This window comes from Lepisosteus oculatus, chromosome 9 (assembly GCF_040954835.1).
Source record: "Lepisosteus oculatus isolate fLepOcu1 chromosome 9, fLepOcu1.hap2, whole genome shotgun sequence".
NCBI lineage: Eukaryota > Metazoa > Chordata > Actinopteri > Semionotiformes > Lepisosteidae > Lepisosteus > Lepisosteus oculatus.
Genome location: NC_090704.1, coordinates 45,344,979 through 45,364,517, shown reverse-complemented (window position 1 = coordinate 45,364,517; position 19,539 = coordinate 45,344,979). Strand labels below are relative to the sequence as shown.

Genomic DNA, 19,539 nt, shown 5'->3' with positions numbered 1-19,539 from the left:
AACCAGCTGCATAAAAGCAGACCTCCAGTCCCTAGCTGCCGAGACCGCACATGTGCTGCATCTACTGATCTTCGACCAATGAAATAGTACCTCTAATCATCATCAAGTACGCCCCGGCTACGTTTTCAGCAGTCCATCAGTGGCTACTTCACAATGACAGAAATCTGAATCACACGACCCCAGGTTCGTGTTGGAAAGACTGCTGAATGCACCCAGCATATCATCCGCCTAACGGAACACTAGCCTTGTTAGAGCAAGGGTGCTCAACAGAGCTCAAAAGAGAAGCTGCTGAATTTATGGGACAGGGCCTGTAGTGCAGCCAGTAAGCCATGACATCATGCCCTCAGAGAGCCCCGAGCAGGAATGGGCCGACGGTCCCTTCAGCGCTGGGGGAGAAGAGCTGCAGAGGACAGGCACTTCTACCCCAGTAACGCCACTCGAAGCAGAGCCTTCCACAACAAGACTGTGAGGGATTAGAGGACAGCATTGACGTCAGCTCTCCAGCGCACAGCACAGCCAGATGGCTAATCTGGGGACAGTAACCTTCTGGATCCCGAAACAGCACAGTCAGGAAATCAGAGAGGGCGGCTCAAGATGGAGCCACCATGTTCCCTGTTCCTACTCAACGCACCATCATCTGTTTGAACTCAACTAACGGAGTCCCATTTTCAGCTGTGCAGAAATGAACAGAAGGCACAGCAGCTCAATGGGAAGGGTTACCGGTTCACCTCCAGAATGCTGCCATCCGTTTTGATGGGCAATCTGAGGAACACACCCGTAGAGGAAAGGAGAGCTGAACTGTTCCACAGACAGAACAGCGTTTTGGCAGCTTTCCTTCTTTCACCTCCAGCCCATTTCACCACAGGGCCCAAGGAGAATTGGATGTTAATTGATAAATTGACCCACGCTCATAAACACTTAATGAAGAGGGATGAACAAATAAGGGAGCAGGGGCATCAAGTTCACGCCCTGTGGTCTCAGTACGCCTCCTGTTTCAGGGCGCAGCGACAGTGATGCAGCTTGCTAGAACAGCTCTCCGCCTGTGGAGAATCTCCGCACTCCTTAGCTACCAGGCAAGGGATATTATACACAGAAAGATGCTCTTATAATTGGTGGGAGGGAAATCACCCCACTGAATCTCAGTTCATGCTCACTTTCTACCCCATACACATGAAAGAGACATGAAACCAATTATGAAAGATCCAAAAAGACAGGCATAGGATACCTGCCCCTATCAAGAACATTTCTTTCACGTCAGCCAACCTAAAGTGCAAATCAGTTTTAATCTCGTAAGACGCCTGTGGGAATCTGGGGGTTTTGAATCACGCGATTGCAAGGCTTGAGCCAGAGTGCTGTACCTGACACCCTGTCGCTTAAAACCATCCTTGCTACCGACCCTCCCCTGAAGTGATGCGTCTTAAAATCAGCGTGAAGCACGTTTGTCTTCCAGTGCAGTAAGGTCGCTTAAGGATGAGCTCAATGGCCCACAATTTCTGCAAAGTTAGAGACCCCACCCCCTCCCTCAGAGGTCACCCACTGACACCCTTTCCAGTTTGCTTTCAGCTTTCTGATGAACCCAAACGCTCCGACTCAGGACCACAATACCATCCGTTCCTATCTATTTTTATTACAGTATACCCATTTCTTTTACAGCAGACGAGGATTTAAGCCCGAGTAGTTATTATTAGTCATTACTATAAGCTGCTATAAGAGAACTGTTGCTTCAGTTCAACAGCGTCCTGGAATGAGAATTACAATCACGAGCACTCGTGCACAGAAACAATCCCATAATACCTGAGCACTGGATGTCCTCACCAGCTCAGTAATAGGGCATTTTCTAAATCTCACCATCTGTATTATCAAACTAATTAAATAACTAGATAAGCTAGTTTAACTACAGAATCCTAAGTACTTTTGTTTCCAAGCCACTGTTTTCTGTACACGCAATGTTAAAAAGAATTATGCAGCTCATGATATTACATGTTCACATGGTTTTACAGGATCACGCACACTGCAAGAAATGCACAGCACATGCAAATAAGACTGCAGTTGTCTATAATACAGACACAGCACTGGGCAAATAGGAAACATTTCATGGCACAGTGCACATCCTCCGCCCTGCTGACTGAACCCACACATGATCGGCAACAGTGCATGGTCACAGACTTGTACAGTGCACTGGACTGCTAGGAGACACAATGGGAGGAGGACTAATCAACACTTTTGAGCTCCAGTATGTTCTTCACATTTGGCATTTCTGCAAACTAGCCCTAAAGGGAAGGGCCAGATGCAGCACAGTCTGCAGTCAGGGGCCTCCCACCAGCTGTCTTCACCTAGGAGAAGTGCTGCACTGGTCTGTTTAAACTATACCTGGATCAGTTTCACCCTCTTCCACAACCTCCAGCTGTTGACAGTTTAGGGGCAGAGGCACAGGGAAATCTACTGGAGTGAGAAATCCTTGGTCGGCAATAAGAGTCTCAAACCCCAGGTTTACATCCTGAGCTAGACTATGAGAACAGATTTAGACTGCTGATTTGATTAACTGCACAACTGTAATGCTGCTTCTTTCAAGTCTCTGAGGTGTTCTATAGGTAACAGTATCTTCAAGGTTTAAATAACCAGCTGTAAAACTGGTCTTAGCAGAAATCCTAAAAATGTATAATTGAGAAAGTAAACAAATTGGTTTAACTTATCTCAGACTGGAACAATAAACAAGACACCAGGCACTGAGATGGCATGTACACGTAGTCTTTAAATCTGCCTAGTGCAGCTGGTTGAGAATAGCCTCATGTATTTGGCTGGAGTGTCGGTGCCTAGTGACAAAAGACAGTTCCTGCACACACATTAAATATTCTGTGAACATGTCTGAGCTCCTTAGAATATAATTGTGCACTTGGCTGACCTTTGCTTTCCTGTCTCGTTTTAAAATTAGATGTTGCTGCTTCAGCAAGTAAACCTAGTTTCAGTCTTCACAGGGCAAGTAATCCACCTGTCAAGAGGATTGCTGAAACTTTCCATTAGCACACCAACACACACCAGATAAACACCTGGATTAGAAGAACTAGTTGAAGCTCAGACTTCAGGACAGTTAACGAAGGCCTGTCAATCAGCAGACAATTCCCCTGCTGCGCAGTACCGATACACAAACTGCCAAGTCCCCTTGTGACCTTTCCAGACTCACTGTTCCTGTGCTGCTGCGGGCTGAGCAAATTCTAAATTATGAAATGAAAACCTAATACTAACATCAGGAGGGCAAATGATTAAGGTGCATGCTTTCCTGTTATTTCAAAAAGGAAAGTGAGGCAGATGCTATAGATGCAAAAATACAAGATGATTAATTATATTCCAGATTTAAATAAGTGGAGAAAAAAATATATTTACATGACAATATCTACTGGAACGTAATCAGCTGTCTGAATTGGCGGGCGAGGATAACAAGAAACACAAGAGCTCGGCCAGAGTGCTTCTCTCTCTCCCCGAGTGAGACGATAATTTCCATCCACTCTTCCCCAGGGGAAAAATTAAAGCACAGGGGAACTGCTCTCACAGACAGCACAACTTTCTTACTCTAATAATGCTAGCAGGCTCTTCAGCTGCTCACTGCCTGGAAAAAACACCCACTAGCTCAGAATTAAAACGTTTGTGACAATGAACTAAAAGCCCAATTAGCACACACTGATAAGCAGAGAAATTTGACAATTCTAGACTCTCACTATGGAGAAAAATCAATCCCTTTTAAAGGATTTAACACATTTTGCTCTGTGCCCCTGAACTAAAAAAAAAAGTATTATGTTTTTAAAATGTTACTTGGCTCACAATCCCAAATGCTGAATACCATCTACACAACGGTGTTGAAAGAATGGGCAGTTTCTGGGTGGTGCAAGATCACCCCTCCTCTGGCATAATGCTGACTGGGTGACCTTACTGTCTGAACCACCTGCTCTGTCCCTGTGTGGAACCTTTGTCTGATGGCCAGTATAACAGGAGGGTAAACTTCTGGGGTGCACAGCCAGCCTAACTGAGCTGCTTTCAGTCACCTGCAACGATGCTTAGAATACTGAGTTTCTAACACAAGCCTCGTCTGTGTGACAAACCCCACAGCTAGGTGTTTGGGGAGCTTTGGGCGTCCTTAAAGATGCCTGGAAACACTCCAGCCAAGGCATATGAACAATAGGCTTATCATTGACCTTTCTGGATCAATTAAAGCTTTTAACACCAGAAATGCCTGGGCCATTTATTTAACCACAGAAAGTCTGCATTAAGACACACAAACCTTCATGTTTAATGACTGATATTAAAGCTGTGGGATGTGGGTAGAGTCACTTGCCATTGAGCATCTGTGCAAAAAGTACTTCCAGTATTTACCACTAGAGGTCAATGTTGCAAAGCTTTAAATATTCACAAGCCTAAAAGCTGGCTGGAGAATTATTTGGCACTTCAATCACTCCAGTTTGAGAACTCACGCTGTTCTCCCATTTTCTATCTGCTAATCTATGCTTCATCCAAATGGATAATACATGCACCACCACCACATCTTGAATGTCTACTGCCTGCAACTTAACCAAATGCCTTCTAGAAATCTACACATGCTGTATACATTAATGTTGATGCTTTAACAAAAGCCTTTCTAAATCCATGCCAAGCACCCTCTAGCCAGAACCGTGCTGCCATGCAGATCCAGTTTATATCTAATGAGGTTTCATATCTATATACTGTATGTAACAGGAGGAAGACTTGCTGATCTGGAAACACATGGCTCGGTTTTGTCGCTCTTCCTGTGGGTGGGTGCTATACTAGGCTGTTGAAGGACTGAGGCATGAATTAAAGCTACTTTCCTTCAGCGCAATCAATGGAACACCATCGGGCCCAGGAGACCTGTTCATCTCAAGAGCTTCCAGGACCTAGAACATTTCTACCCCTTCTACGCTAATATGACTCAATAAAACAGATCCCGATCTCAGCCTCCCGGGGGCTGGTGGCGGTTTCTGTCATGGTTAACCCCCGCACTGCCGGGAGAAGATCTGCAAGTACCTCCTCCTCCTCCAAGACAGGACAAGTTAGAGCAGTAGAACAGGTTTACATTGCAGCTCCACTTCAAATTTCAGAGTAAAAACCCAAATGCTTATATGTTTCTCTACATATACAAAACGGAGCTCCAAAAGAAACCACTCGAGCTTTCTTTCAGCACTGGTCTGTGGTCTTTCCGCACAGCGCGCTAGTGCAGTCTCTTGAGGGGAGGTGGCAGGGCCCTGACCTCCAGACAGGGTCGGCATAGTGATATAGTAATCCCTTAAAACCCTGTGGCCTTCTAGCGACTACAGTAATCTGTGTGGCACTTGGCCAGGGACAGGGCTCAACTCCTGGTCCCCCCCCTTCTCTACCTGGGGAAGGGAGGATGGGGAATTCCCCCCTAGGGGAAGTTTCCTTTTCCGACCTCAAAATTCCAGCAACCCGAGACACTATTCAAACCAAGACAGCAAAACTCCCCACCTGAGCCCAGAAAAACAATGACTGGAGTTACAGAGCAAAGTTGCAAGAAATGGCGTGGAGGAGGCAAGCAGACGGAGGCCACACGCGAGAAAGAGAAAGCCCTTAGGGCGGAACAGAGGCAGGACAAGACCATGCCCGACCCCCATGAGGGCGGGACAGTACCGTACCTCCGCCCTGTATGGCAGGAAGAGGGCGCTGGCCAGGTTGCCCGTGATGCCGCTCAGGATGTAGATGATGGAGATGCGCACCCAACCGGCTAGCTTCTCCAAGTCCCGCAGCACCGTCATCTGGAACACCACGGACACCAGGCAGTGCAGGATCCTGCGGATCGCGGCACAGAGTGAGCGCAGGACCCCCACCCCAGTATAGAAGAATCGGGTCAAGCCACAAACGAAGAGGACATGATTATCTACACAGGCCACGAGGGTTTCAAAGAACATCCCAATTTAACACTAAAGACCTCTACAAGAGAGCACCATCTTTGTTTATGTTATAACAAGGCAGTGTTTATCAATCTTTTTTTGTACCAGGAACCACCTCCCTAAGGTTGTCCTCCTCTTAGGTTAAAAAGCAGGAAGAATACAGATCAGTCAGTTTTGGCCCAGCAGTGACAAGTCAGCATTGCTCCGGGGACCAGTATCAGTGCATGAATCAGGGGTTGAGAAAAGTGGTTACGAGACAGTATTTTGCTTTTTAGGCACTTTAGGGGAAAAAAATAATGATGGAAACCAGACCGACACTTCTGAACCATCTTTGCAATGTAGTTATACATCAAAGCTCTCTCTCATGTATTGAAAATAAAGCGAACATAGCGCACGAGTAGCCTGCTGGCCTTTAACCAAAGTAAGATAGTTAAAGACAGAGAATGAAGGACGCAGTGGAAGGATGATGCTCAAAAACAGTCAACCCAGGCTCGTTGGCTGTAGGCACAGCCTCACCCTGCATGCAGAAACAAGGAGAGCCACAGCCGGTAGAACTGGTCGGGAACGTCAGGATTCAGGAACGGCAGGAGTCCGCAAACCTCATCCATGCAGTGCACCTGGGAACAGGAACAGCAGAGTGAGCTTTCTGGCAGGCTGACAGAGACCAAGTGATAATCAAAGGACTTGGTTTGCAGGGAAGGCGGAAAACGCCCACCAGCAGAAGCACCTTTCTGTAACCATGCACCTGCAACACGAGGCCAGACAGGCTACACCCCCTGTCCTGGAACTGAAAACCTCAGTTTTGGGGATTACTGCACCATTGTGTAGTCCAGATGACACAGCCTGACCCAAACCACAGTACCTGCGAGCACAGCGTCGCCTCCTCATGGAAATACCCATGCATGAAGGTGCAATACTCTCGCGTGGTAATCTCACATCTACAGAGGAGAAAAATACAAAAAGCTTACTTTCTAAGGGCATACAGGGATTCCTAAGACCAGCCTCGAAGACGTTTCTCACCTGCCCTTCGTCCCGATGCAGCAGGGTCTGCCCTTGATGGCACAGTCCATGTGCTTGTGCCCTGTATGGTTACTCTGGGCCTGATAGGTACAGATCTGAAAACACACAGAACAGCACGTTAGCACTCAGAGAGACCCCTGGGAATGTCTGTCCTGAATCTGCTACTTTCTCCCAATGGCCATAAGTCGCCTGAACCATTCCTGACAGGAGCCGTTTGGTTGCAGCGTGCGGAAGACGGAAGGAGGACTTCTGCTCAGCTCCCGGCACCGTGCCGAACTCACCGGCCACTTGGTGATGTCGTCCGGCCACACGTGAGGCTCGGCTGAGGCCGGCTCTTCGCAAGTCCTGCCGCCAGGCATGGAGAGAGAGAGGGAAGGAAAACAGAGCAGAGGACAGTCACACATTCAGAGCTCTTGCTGGAAGTGAGATGAATGTACAGAAGGGACATGAACAAATTTTTTTAAAATTTGAATTCTTTTATAATGCTTTTCAGCTGGGGAGACTGAGCCCCTTCGCTCATGTCAAGGCCTGTCAACAGAGCCTGGATTAGGGGCTCCACTACAGCCCCGGGTCTTGTCCAGGATTTCACTCTCCTTCCTCCTCAAAAACCATCCTAGCTTGCCTAACGCACCACCTTCTCACAGGGAATTAGAGACCCAAACCTTTCATGTTCATTATAAAGTTGATTCAAACACACGTGCAAAGTACTGTCTTTGCTTTACAGGGTTCAAAATGGTTCGCCTGCCAATGACTTTGGAGTGAACGAGCATGCCGGGTTCCCTGTTGTGGTTATCACACTGCTACTGCAACACCAGCCTTCATGGGAGCTTTTCATTTCACTTGGGGATCTCGGGAGGTCTCCTTTAAAGCTCTCATGCGACGGGAAGCGAGATGAACCTTTACTGGGATACACGGTCAGCACAGGTTCGTTTGTTAGGGTGTTTGGGGAAACTCCTGGACCGAGTCAGCACCTGGGGTCCTGGTGGCAGACCGCTCCGGAGGTTCTTCTGATGTCCACCATCTCGTCGGTCCATTTCATAAAGTGGGCCAGCGTCTCCTGTGAACAGACACGGGCAGATGGACACGGGCGGGTTTCTCGTTGTCTAGCACCACAGACGTGCACCACTGCACAAAAGTGCAGAATCTGATTCATGGAGATGAACCTGGAGACCGGGGCTCTAACATGACCCTGCATCTCAGCCGAGTACAGGGCCAGGGATTCATCCATGTCACCACTGACTTGTAACCACCCAGAGGCTGGACTGGCCCACACGTCTTGAGAGATGCAAGTGAAGTAAGGGATTGGAACAAAATCAAAAGCTCAGAAGAAAGTATAGAGGGGGTAAGCTGGACTGTACCGAGCAGTCTTCACGTTTAGTCTGCACGCAGCCGGAGTTGTCATTCTGCACGCAACAGCCCGATTCCTTCTCCAGCTCCCGAGCCTTCTGGATGAGCGCCGAGATCTGCTCATCCCGCCGGATACAGGGGGAGAACTTGGCTCCCAGGTGGATAAGGGCATCCTGAGGGACACATGGGAGTGAGGAAGATGACACAGACCCCCCCCCCCCATGATCAACAACAGGAGAAAGGCCAGGGACGGGTCATGCACAGAACAGCAGGATCAGGAAATGACTATACACACAGATTTGAAGTAGGCAACCCAACAGCCAGCACAACACAGAGCGGTCAAGCACAATCTAGTCACTTTCTGCAGAAGGGCAGACGTAGATGAAAAGGCACCGAGCCTCTGTTCTGCACTGCTGACAAGACAACTGTAGGAACAGTCAGCGGAAGCTGAAAACTTGGGAATTGCTTTTACTGCATTTGCTTGAGGAAAACCCGATGACGAACGCAGTTTGGGGAATGTGCGAGGCAGGGGGAGATCCAAAATGAAAACGCAGAGTCACTCACTGAGCCTGGGCCTATCCAGAAGTTCTCCTGTTGGATATACTTCACACTTTCGTATACACCTTTGTTCCGTAGTATCTAAGGAAAAATGACAGAAAGTGACAAAAAACAAAATTTCATACTTCAAATACGTCAGAGGCTATAGAAAAGAACAGTACTCAAGTACAGTTCTCATCGTGTATACATTCCAGTGCATGCTGTTTGTATCTCAGGCCACGCCCTGAGGCACCCGGTAAACATCCTGTTTCTGAAGGAGGAGATGGAAGGTTTAAGTAGATGGGGAAACCCAAAGGAATTCCTAGTTCTTTCATGAAGCTACATGTTACACTTGGGACAGCTTAACAACTAGATTAGGGTGCAGAACAATGTATTGCTTGCAGCATGCTCTACCCAGACACTCGAATGCATGTCTCCTGCTGCCTTGCGTCACTAAACAGGTGTTACACAGTAATGGCTCCAGAGATGCCTGCTGGCAGCTCTTAGCAGCTGCATGCCGCAGGTATGGATATGGGCTCCCGCTTTCCCAAGTACAATTGAGACCTGATCCTTAACGCCAAGACTGTTGAATGAGAGGGCTGGCTAGCAGAAGAAAGGATTTAAAAAAAATACGGTGCAGCACCTAAAAAGCCAAGCGCTGGCAGCAGACTTACTAACTCTGTTGTAGCATGCTGAGCGAACCCCACAGGGGCCACGCCGTAGGTGCCGATGGTCAGCAGGGTGATGACAATGTGGACGAAGGTGATCCAGTAGGTGAAGTACGGTCTGGGGGGAGAGCAGAGCCTCGTTTTAATGCCGGATGAGTACGCAGCACGGTGAACAGAAAGGGTTAGGAATGGGTCGTGTGGCAGCTGGATTGCTAGGAGCTACTGGGCCTGCGGCTATCGACCACTAGAACACACTCCTGTTTGCAGAGCGTGATATCGAGAGCTGTGACAGACTTGGCATGATAAGACACCAAAGATATTTCCAGGCACAGAGTGAGATTTCTCAAAGATCAAAATGCGTCCGACCTCAGATTGCCAGGCACCAATAAATCCACCCTTTGTTCTTGCAAATTAAACGTCAGCAGTAACACAGCACCTCTCGAGTGACACCATCAGCACCTGAGCCCAAGATTGAGACGGAGGCAGCTGGCTGACAGATCAGTCCTCCATTGGCTTACATCATAAAAGCAACCCTTTACTGAAGGACCTGCCCAGCCTGTTGAGATTCTACACGACACTGCGAATATGCTCAGAAACTACAGCGCAAATCTGTTGCGAATTGACACCATCTCCTACACTGAACTACATTTGAACGAATACTAAATACTAAGAGGAGAAGAATCATTGTTGGTTGTGCTCTCTGAAAACAACCACTGACTTTCCCCAAAGCTTATGATAATGACTCATCACGTCTCATACCGAAACCAAAAAAAAAAAACAGGGTTTAATGTAGGTACTTCTTTCACATGATTCAAGATATTATTCCAGGTCCGTGAAAGCTCCTCTGTTTGAGGAATCAGACAGGTTTGTTTTTTTAATGTTACAGAGATAACCGCCTTTGACAAAAGCAGAATGGCAATCTGGATGAATCTGAAGGAAGGACTCCGACTCCTCACCGGCTCCTCAGACTTCGTTACAGTAGGCTGTCAATTAGCACAACATACTGTAAATAAACAGGCCGAAGGGGCCAAGTTACCATTTCCGTTCTTCTAACCCCCACCACAAAAAAAAAAAATCAGAAGTTAGAAAACAAAATAAAAAAACCACTACAGCACAACAATACTGGCGAGAGAACCTTTGGGACCGCCGCGCTAAAACTCGAGACCGACTTTCCACGCCAACAAAATCAGCCAAGCTGATCTTCAGGTGTGCTCGATACTGTAATAAGAGCGTTTGTGGTTAAAGCCAGCTGGAAGAGCTGTGTGGCAGAGTCCTAGAGCCGTCCCCAGTGCTGGGGGCGGGGGGCACGCTCAGGATGTCCCAGGGCACGTGCTCTAGAGTGGTTCACACCCCCTCTTGTATCTCGTGTCTCGCCGCGCATCCAGCGGACAGCCGCCTTCGCCTCATCCTGCGCACCCAGTATCTTCCCCGTCGCTACGCTGTTAGTGATCCAATACCTGGCCTTCGGATGCTTTTTTGTTGGGTCGTGAGGAACCACACGAGGCTGGCGAGCGAGGGCGCTGGGCCGCGTGGTGCACGGCAGGCCAGCAAACCCCGCCTGGCGGATAATAATAACAACAACAACAATAATAATCGCTTACACTTATATAGCGCTTTTCTGGACGCTCCACTCAAAGCGCTTTACAGGTAATGGGGATCACCTCCACCAGCACCAGTGTGTACCCCCTCCTGGATGATGCACCAATACACACCAGCTCACCAGGGAGGAGAGCAGAGTGATGAAGCCAGTTCAGAGATGGGGATTATCAGGAGGCCATGATTGGTAAGGGCCAATGGGAATTTGGCCAGGACACCAGGGGTAACACTCTCCTACTCTTTTCGAGAAACGCCCTGGGATTTTTAATGACCACAGAGAGTCAGGACCTCGGTTCTACACCTTGTCCGCAGGCCGGATACCTGTGGCTGCTGAAGTCTTCCAGCTGCTTCTGCACGGTGCTGCTCAGGCTGCGCCGGTAGGTGCGGTTCAGCCACTTGCCCACCACCCCCAGGCCGTAGTGCCGCTGCTTCTTGTCGAAGGCGAAGTGCTTGACCTGCGAGGCGATTCGGCGGCCCCTCCGCCCGGAGGGGGCTCCCGCGGCCGGAGTCTTGGACACGTCCTTCCTGGGCAGGAGGTGGGAGAGCAAATCGGGTCAGGCTGTTGACAACCCAACAACAAACCCCCCCCAACGCTGAAAAGTTAGCCGAGCAAAATCTTTAAAACAAACATATATTACAAGGATATCTCAGAATGAACACCCACGTTAGAGTGGGAATGGAGGACAGCAGTTGCAATGCATTATGGGCCTGAATATCGATTAGACCGTCGCCCAATCATAATGCAGCTTCCGGCGATGCCGTCCCTTCCAGCTCTTCGATTCGGTCACAAAGCTAACTGCTCAGCTAAAAGCGAATGGAACCGGTCGGTAGAAACAGGACACTGAACGTTCGTTTTTTAAGTAACAGGCACAATAATCCTGACTCTGGTTATAGAAAACCACTTTAAACAATACTAAGACTGCTGTCCCAGACTTTCCCAGGCAAAAAAAAAAAGTGGTAGGCCGACATCCAACGCGGACTCACAGACTGGAGCTGGCTCCCTCGGCTAGCTGCAGGTCCGCGGGGTAATGGGGGTGGGGGCGCGGCGTGTAGCTGGCAGAGAGGGGGGGGGACTCGAACACGTCGTCGGCCATGGACAGCTCCTCGTGGACGTCCATCTGAGAGGAGACACGAGCCGGGCGAAAGAGAGAGAGAGAGAGAGACGTTATCCTCACTAATTTGCAAGAGCCCTTCATTCCACCTGCTGGAAACAAAGAGGGTGGATGTTTTTGCCTTGGCGGTGTCCCGTGATCGATGTTCTGCATGGGAGCCCCCAAAGCTGGGGTCCTCACGAGACGATCCCCGTAGGTTTTCTAGGTCAGTTTCAGACCACTGCAGCAGAAAAAGGAGGTAACTCTCCAGAGCGGGACAGACGTACAGGCAGACACCGAGATGGGCACTCGCCCGGATGACGGAGGAGGATGGAGATCTTGCGCCCCCGGGCCAGCCTGCGGGCTCCCCAGGAGCAGACAGGAACGCAGGGACAGCGGGGTCGCCCCTCACTGAGGGGGGGGTGGGGCGGGAGGCGCGGCTGCTCTTGCCTTACTGAAGAAGGAGGAGTCGAACGTGTCGGCGGCGTCCACGGTGTCCTCCTCCAGCCAGCTGGGGCGCGCGAAACTGCGGCGGGGGACACTGCAGCGGGGCTGGGCGCTGGGGAGAACCGGGCGGCCCTGTGGGGAGACACACATGCGCGATTCTACACAGCGCCTCTCGCATCCGGGCATCTCGTGTCAGAAGGCCGCGGAAAAAAAAAAAAAGTCAGTCTTCCTCCAAAACAGGACGGTGCATTCTACTATTTTTGCTACTTTTTAATTTTCTTCAGTAACACGAAGCTGGATTGAGCACACTGCCATCTAATGAGGGCTTTGAAAAACCTAGGCCTAGGACACGCAGGGCCCTGCATCACTCTGGGAGCGATGATGATGATGATGATGATGATGATGAGATCTTCTCATAAAAAAGCCAAGTGAAATCGACACCTGGGACCCTGGCCTTCAGCACCACACGTGGCACAGTACAGTACTGCTATTTATATGCCTGCTATTGACCGTCTGTCAAACCCAGGAGGTGAGCGGCACCGTGTCTCCGGGAGAGATCATTCTCATGTGGCAAGGCGCTGCCAGTACGTCAATCCCAGCATCGCTATTGCTTCAGCAGCCGTTCAATGAGCATTTAGAACGAGAGCTGGTGACGGAAACCAGAAAACAAAACCCTAAAAAAAAAAACACTTGGGGAAAACCCCCCGGACTTTTCCTTCATAAAAAAGGAGAATTTCAATCGTGTCACTCTCGCTCGCCCAGCTCTACCGAAGGCCTTTCAGGTTTCCCCCAGGGGACGGTCAAGCTTGCACCGCGGTCCCGGCCCGGATCACCTTGAGCAGCGCGGCGGCGGCCCGGAAGCTCATGCGGGCCACGGACTCCCTCTTCCTGCGCGGCAGGCGGGCGTAGCCCGAGCGCACGCTGGAGAAGGAGGACAGAGAGGTCACGCCCGGGGTCAGCGGGGGGTGGCCAGGGTGGGGCGTGTGGGGCCGGTCCGTTTCGTCCGGGTACCGGAAGGCACGCCCCCGAGCCAGGGGGTCCACGATCTGGAGGAAACAAGGCAGAAACACAGCGGTTAGGTACTGAAGCAATAAATAGCAAAAAGCAGCATGAATCTACGCATGGGACCGCCTCGAGCCGGGGGTGGGGGGGAATTGAATTACACCTGCGGCTCTAGATCTAGTTATTTCCGAGGGAAACGTGTGAACAGAAGCTGGCCGATCCACAGGACAGGAAGCGGTGTGCCGGGGGGAGATGCCAGGGAGCGATCTTACCTGCTGCATCAGAGACCCGCGTCCCCAGACTGGCGAATAATTAAGCCGTCCCAAGGGAAGCGGCCCGCCACACAACTAACTCCCAGCCATGCCCCGCCTCCCGCTCCTTTTGCATCTGCATTATTTATGAAGTTTTGTCAATTATTTATCAGAAAAACTGAATCATGTCCCCCTTCTGTTTGCCACGCCTTCGCCACTGCTGGTTATGCCTTTCCTCTCTTTCTCAACATCAACAATAACACGGCCCCCCCCAGAAAAGTCAAAACAGTCATTCTGAAGTCTTTCGTTTCTCTTCAGCCCCCGCAGCCTCTGAACCTCCGGGCCCACGCCAACAGCCTGTGGTTTCCCAGGGAGCCCCCCGACCAGGAGGGCACAGTATTTATTGCCTCGATTCCCTTGCGATACGAATTCAGTGATGCGAACACCCTGTTCAACCCCCCCCCCACCAGTGTGAAACAGCCCCCCTACGCACAACACAACCATCGCATCCATCTCAGGATACATCAGCCCCTGACCTTTTCAGTGGCTCTGCCGAAAACTTTCACAACTCCCACTGTAAATATAATCTACGATCAAGAAATGCAGAGTCACTCCCTGCCGCCTTTCTTACCAGCCTGTGTCACTATGGCTTCAGAGCCCTGCTACCATAAAAAAAAAAGAAGAAGCTGGACCCTGAGCCATGTGCAGTACTGCCTCCAACACCTGGGCAGCACCCATGCAGAGGAGGAGGTGTGCCTTTAGCTCCCATACAGGTGTCTGGAGAGAGAGCTGCTGCCATGGGGTCACACCTGCATGCCCCCCCCCACCGCTCGCTCCAGACATTTGCGGACTCACCTTGGGCAGCTTGCAAGGGGCCGGGGATTCTAGCCCCTGGAAGGACAGCGCCTCCTGGCTGTGCATCTCGGACTCGCGGTACTGCGCCTTCAGCCGGCCGTAGCGCTGGCTGCAGTGCCGCAGGCTCTTCCGCTGCCACTCCTGCTGCTGGCTCTCGCCGTCGCTCCCCACGCCGAACCACTGCGCCGTGCCCCTGGAACGGGACAGGCAGCCGGGAGTCAGGCACGGGCCGCGGCGGCGGGGCTGCCGGCTCGCGCCTCCCTACGGGCCCTGCGGTGTCGCGAGCACGGCGCCCACACCCGGTCCGAGACAAAGCCCAAGCTTACTGAAAGTCGGATCGGGGCAAGAGGCGCTATAATTAGTGCGCATGAAACGCAGGAGGGAGAAAAAACAAACAAACAAGTTCAGGGTGCCGCGAGTCCCGCTGACTGACTGAATAAACAAGGCCGGAGCAGCGACTGCACCACGCCAGCGTGTTCCCGGGTCCGTGTCGGTGACCCCGCTGACCTGCGGATGCTCTGCGAGAGCGAGGTCTGTCTGTGGAAGGCGGCCCGTCGGTCACTGGCGCCTCCCCCCTCCGACGGGGCCTCGGTGGACTGCTGCCTGCTGAAGCTCTTCCTCACGGAGGGCCTGAGCAGCTGGACAAGGGACAGAGAGAGCCATCGGTCAGGGCAGGCCGAGACTTTCAGTGCAACCAGCTGCCATTCCCCTGGACAGGTAAACCACCAGCTGCAAGAAAGCACGAGCTCACTTGCTGGGTTACAGAAGGAAAGATAAGCAGGACCACACTTTTGTCACTTATTATTAATGTTCCTCCCTGTCAGCCGTGACCAACAGCAGATGCCATATCGTGTTTTTCTGCACGCCTGCAGGTGCTGACATACGACAGAACCGAAAACTGGCATTGACATCAGCAGTGAGGGGAAAACCCTCCAGCATCTCGCACCACCAGTGTTCTGCTATCGATTCAGACAGCAATGGCAGCTTCCTGTGTCATGAGGGGAGGGGGGACGTCACTGAACCTGCAGGGCTTCAAGAGCGGCTTTCACCCTGTTCTGAGTGATGCACCAGTCTGAACAGCCTCACTCATGAAGCACTGGAGGTAGCAGGACAAGATTTGGACAGTGCAGTGTCCTAGCCAGAAGCCAACAGAGTGTAAGCACCCCCCCCTGTGGTCAATCTTGTTACACGATGCTGCTCTTACAGACAGACAGAGGCCTTTCAGATCACAGCCAGGCTCCACCAGTTCACTTTTGGGGCACCTGACCAGAGTGAAGAGCTCTGTACAGACAGGAGTGTTTGCCCTGCTCCCTGCTACAACCCCCTGAGGATATTAGAGGAACAGGAACTGGGAGGAAGGAGAATGAATGGACAGGACTGCGAACGAGGCGATATTGTCCTGTGCCGTCTGTCTGCGCCGCGTGGGGGGACTCTCGCTGTAAGACCACCCTCGGCACCCCCACCGCACCTGTTTCGTGGCGGGGCCGTCTCGGTCGGCCCGGTCATCCTCGGGGGGCGGGATGACGATCACCAGGCTGGGCGGCCTCTTGCTCTTCAGGCGGCTGTCCGACCGGCCGCTCCCGTTGCGGTCCTCCTCCTCCCCCGCCATTTCCGAACGCGTCTCGGGTTCGAGCTTCTCACACACGGTGCATGTAGAATGCGGACGATCCCGGGTTTTTCATTTGGATAGAAGCCTGTGAACAGAATGAGTGGCACAGTTGCTCAACTCTCTCCATTTATCTTTCTCCAGGATGCAAATGGGATAAAGTAGAGCTCACAATACTGCCAGCCTCTGCTTCTAAAGCACACAATCCACAGATTAAGCAATAATAATGTTAAAGATCCTTAAACAGGCACATGATATAAACGTTTGTAGAGAGTACTGCTTAAGATGACAGATCCAGGGTATGCTCTCTTGAAAAACAGCTCACACATGACCTGTAGACTGCAAACCGACTTCAAACAGCCCAAAGTTTTATTCAGATAAAAACCTACAAACAGCATAAATTATATTGGAGAAGAGTTCACAGTACTGTCAGCCTATGCCTCTTAAGCACTCAATTCACAGACACAGATGTAAGGTTTATGACGCTTAAATAGAGGCTTTATACACAAAAAGTTTGCAGAGAATACTACATTGAGGCAAATATGCAGGGTGAGCTCTCTTGGCCAAAACAAAAGACAGATCAGAATGCATGAGAACAAGTTCCCCAACAAAGCCGAACCTGGTTCAGGTTAGCTGCAGCTACGATCACAATCGATAACAGAGGCTTGACTTATAGCCATCCTGCTACAGAAGTAGAAACAGCGATTCCCATAGCAATAAATTTAAACCACTAACTTAACGCTAGAAAACAACTGCTAGGATAAATGAGCAGAGAAGGGAAGGAATTGCGCAATCTTTGTCTAGACAGAGATTAGATGCACACCATTGCATGCAAGAACATTCAGAGGCACGACAGGCATGTTTGGAGACAGAATTGTGAACATTGGGAGGAAAGATTCCATAACAGTTTTCATGGGTCAAATAAGGGCAGTTGAGTGAAACAAGCTCAAACGTTTTCTTCTTAGCTGAAGAAAAATGCCATCATCCAAGCTCACTGTAAGGCTACAGCCTGGCTGCAGGTAAGAATTTAAGTTTTTCTCATACACCTGCATGCCACACCACAGAACTCTCTCTCAGACCAAGAGCAGAAAAAAAAGACAGAAGATTCTCTGCAAGCTGAGCAGCTCCTCAAGAATCATAAAAGGCCAAAAAGCATCACTTAAGCAAGCCTCAGGCAGCGAAATAAGATTGCACTCATAATTGGATGAAGATCACTTTTAAATGAAATTCAATCCAGCTGCCATTATCATCTAAAAGACGTCAGTCTGGAAGAAGACATTTCAGATCCAAATATCAATCTACAAAAAGAGCGAAGAACAGTTTTATGTGTATATGGCAAAAATAAACTGACACAGAGATCTAAAGAATGCAGATATTGTTTTTAATCATTACAGAAGTATTCTTCCTGCCAATTTGATGAGGGGAACTGTTAGATTACAAAGATAAGTGCTGCTCTTTTCATGAGAATCTTTTGAGAGATCCAGCACTAAGGGCGCCAGGAATAAGAATGCTCTTTTCCCAGCACACGAGGGTTTGATGGCATTGAGCGTCGGGTCAGATGCATGACCCTGTCACCCCAAGGCTCAAGACCACATCAGGGAGTGAGGAAGGCTGCTGCTCCTCCACGCCCATTAACCACAAGCCGAGCTCGCAGCCGCCACAGCAGCAGTCGCGGACCGAGGAGGAGCAGAGCGGGCCGTGCGCGGCCACACCGAAAACACACCCCAGAGAAGTTCATATTCCTAAGAAAGGCCATTTAAAAAAATCCAGTCTTCACAACTACTGCGTTAAGCCAGGTAGTCATCAGGCATATCTCGTTTCAAAGCCTCTGCTTTCTCCAAACAGCTCAGAGGCCAGGAGGAGGAGGCAGGGTACACACGATGGTCTGAGCTCCGACTGCACGCCCAGAGCAGCACTTGCCATTACCAGCCAGACGTCTTTGCATGCCGAACGTACAACAGCCCTGTGGTTCAACTTTACACCGAGATAAGCACGCAAATCAAGTTTCGCATGCAAACGTCACCCCAATCAAACCCACAGGCACTTCAGAGCAGCACGACTGGCCACTTCTGGAAAGGGCAGCGGCCTTCCTGAAACCATGCTTGCACAGAAAACAAAATGACCACCGATTACCTCATTCCAGGTGTGTGCAGCATAAAATGCTGGAAACGGGCAGCCTTGAATTTCTCCGTTCTTGCCTGTGCGTGCTGGCATCACTACCAGCCCCTCCGAAGACGATGACCGCTGGGAAGACGATCCTGGCTGCACCGCCCACCCAGGCCCAGCCCCCCATTTAAAGCACAGAGCATCTTCGTGCTTTTATTTTTTTTCTGCGGCCTATACGAATCAATAAACCACCTCTCCGACAGCTTTTAGAGGAACACACCATGGGTGGTAGGCAGGGCCACAGAAACCCGAAGCCAGGACGGTCAGAGCCGCGGTGGGGCGGGGTCGAAGGGGTCACTCTCGGCCGCCACATGCCTTCCGCTCAGACAGCTGACACCCTCCCCCGGGGAAACCGCACCCCTGCAATCACTGGCATTCTCGGGGCTCCAGGGAGGCACTAATGCAGGCTTCTAGTACACTGGGAATCGGGTAACATTCTGCAGAGACCAGCGCTTCACCACTTAACACACTCAAGTCAGCTGCGACCAGGCCCCCCACTAGACAATGATCCCAACCTCGAAAGCAACCACACACAGCTGAAGATCAGTCTCTGGTCAGCTGGCAGACTGCAAGAATCCATAACCGCCGTCTTATAGTACGAAATCTCACTAAAACAGCTTATAAGAGGTTTCTGTGATCAGCTGTAAATGACAGAAAGAGGACACTGCAAGAGATGGGCCTGGTCAGAACAGCTCAGTGAAACGGTGGAGAAAAATGGGGAGAACTACATGGATGAAGGAAAATGGGGAAAAATCCTTAATGGAGGAGATTTTCTCCTTTGGCTGCATCACTTCAAAAGCAGTGGCAGACCTGAAATCACATCTGGTCCTCGCGCACTCAGGACTCAGTGTAGTATTCTCAAGACACTGATCACTAGATTCCTTCTTTCGTGAAGGAATCAGATTTTTCTATTGATGTGTAATAAAAGTCACAAACTGCACAGAGAGGCCGGGTTGACTACCATATAGCCATCTTGCTTCTTTCTCCCTCCCAGTGTGGACCATCTCTTCTAGGGCCTCTTCCTCACCCTGCTGTTCCCCC

The 19,539-nt window shown here is 50.5% G+C and overlaps 1 protein-coding gene across 2 annotated transcripts in view; it reads right to left on the bottom strand.

Annotated features, from left to right (window-relative positions):
- Positions 1–19,539, bottom strand: part of LOC102683327 (inactive rhomboid protein 2) — a 34,242-nt gene that overhangs the window by 4,608 nt on the left and 10,095 nt on the right. For both annotated transcript variants that reach the window (XM_069194610.1, XM_069194611.1), the window contains 16 exons: positions 16,195–16,420; positions 15,234–15,364; positions 14,727–14,919; positions 13,452–13,664; positions 12,622–12,750; positions 12,065–12,198; positions 11,402–11,605; positions 9,491–9,602; positions 8,844–8,918; positions 8,291–8,452; positions 7,904–7,989; positions 7,214–7,277; positions 6,933–7,027; positions 6,775–6,850; positions 6,429–6,529; positions 5,658–5,811 (listed from right to left, as the gene is read on the bottom strand). In XM_069194610.1, coding sequence (XP_069050711.1) covers positions 5,658–5,811; positions 6,429–6,529; positions 6,775–6,850; positions 6,933–7,027; positions 7,214–7,277; positions 7,904–7,989; positions 8,291–8,452; positions 8,844–8,918; positions 9,491–9,602; positions 11,402–11,605; positions 12,065–12,198; positions 12,622–12,750; positions 13,452–13,664; positions 14,727–14,919; positions 15,234–15,364; positions 16,195–16,335 — 2,070 coding nt within the window. In that variant the 5' untranslated portion in view covers positions 16,336–16,420. The remainder of the gene's footprint in view (positions 1–5,657; positions 5,812–6,428; positions 6,530–6,774; positions 6,851–6,932; positions 7,028–7,213; positions 7,278–7,903; positions 7,990–8,290; positions 8,453–8,843; positions 8,919–9,490; positions 9,603–11,401; positions 11,606–12,064; positions 12,199–12,621; positions 12,751–13,451; positions 13,665–14,726; positions 14,920–15,233; positions 15,365–16,194; positions 16,421–19,539) is intronic.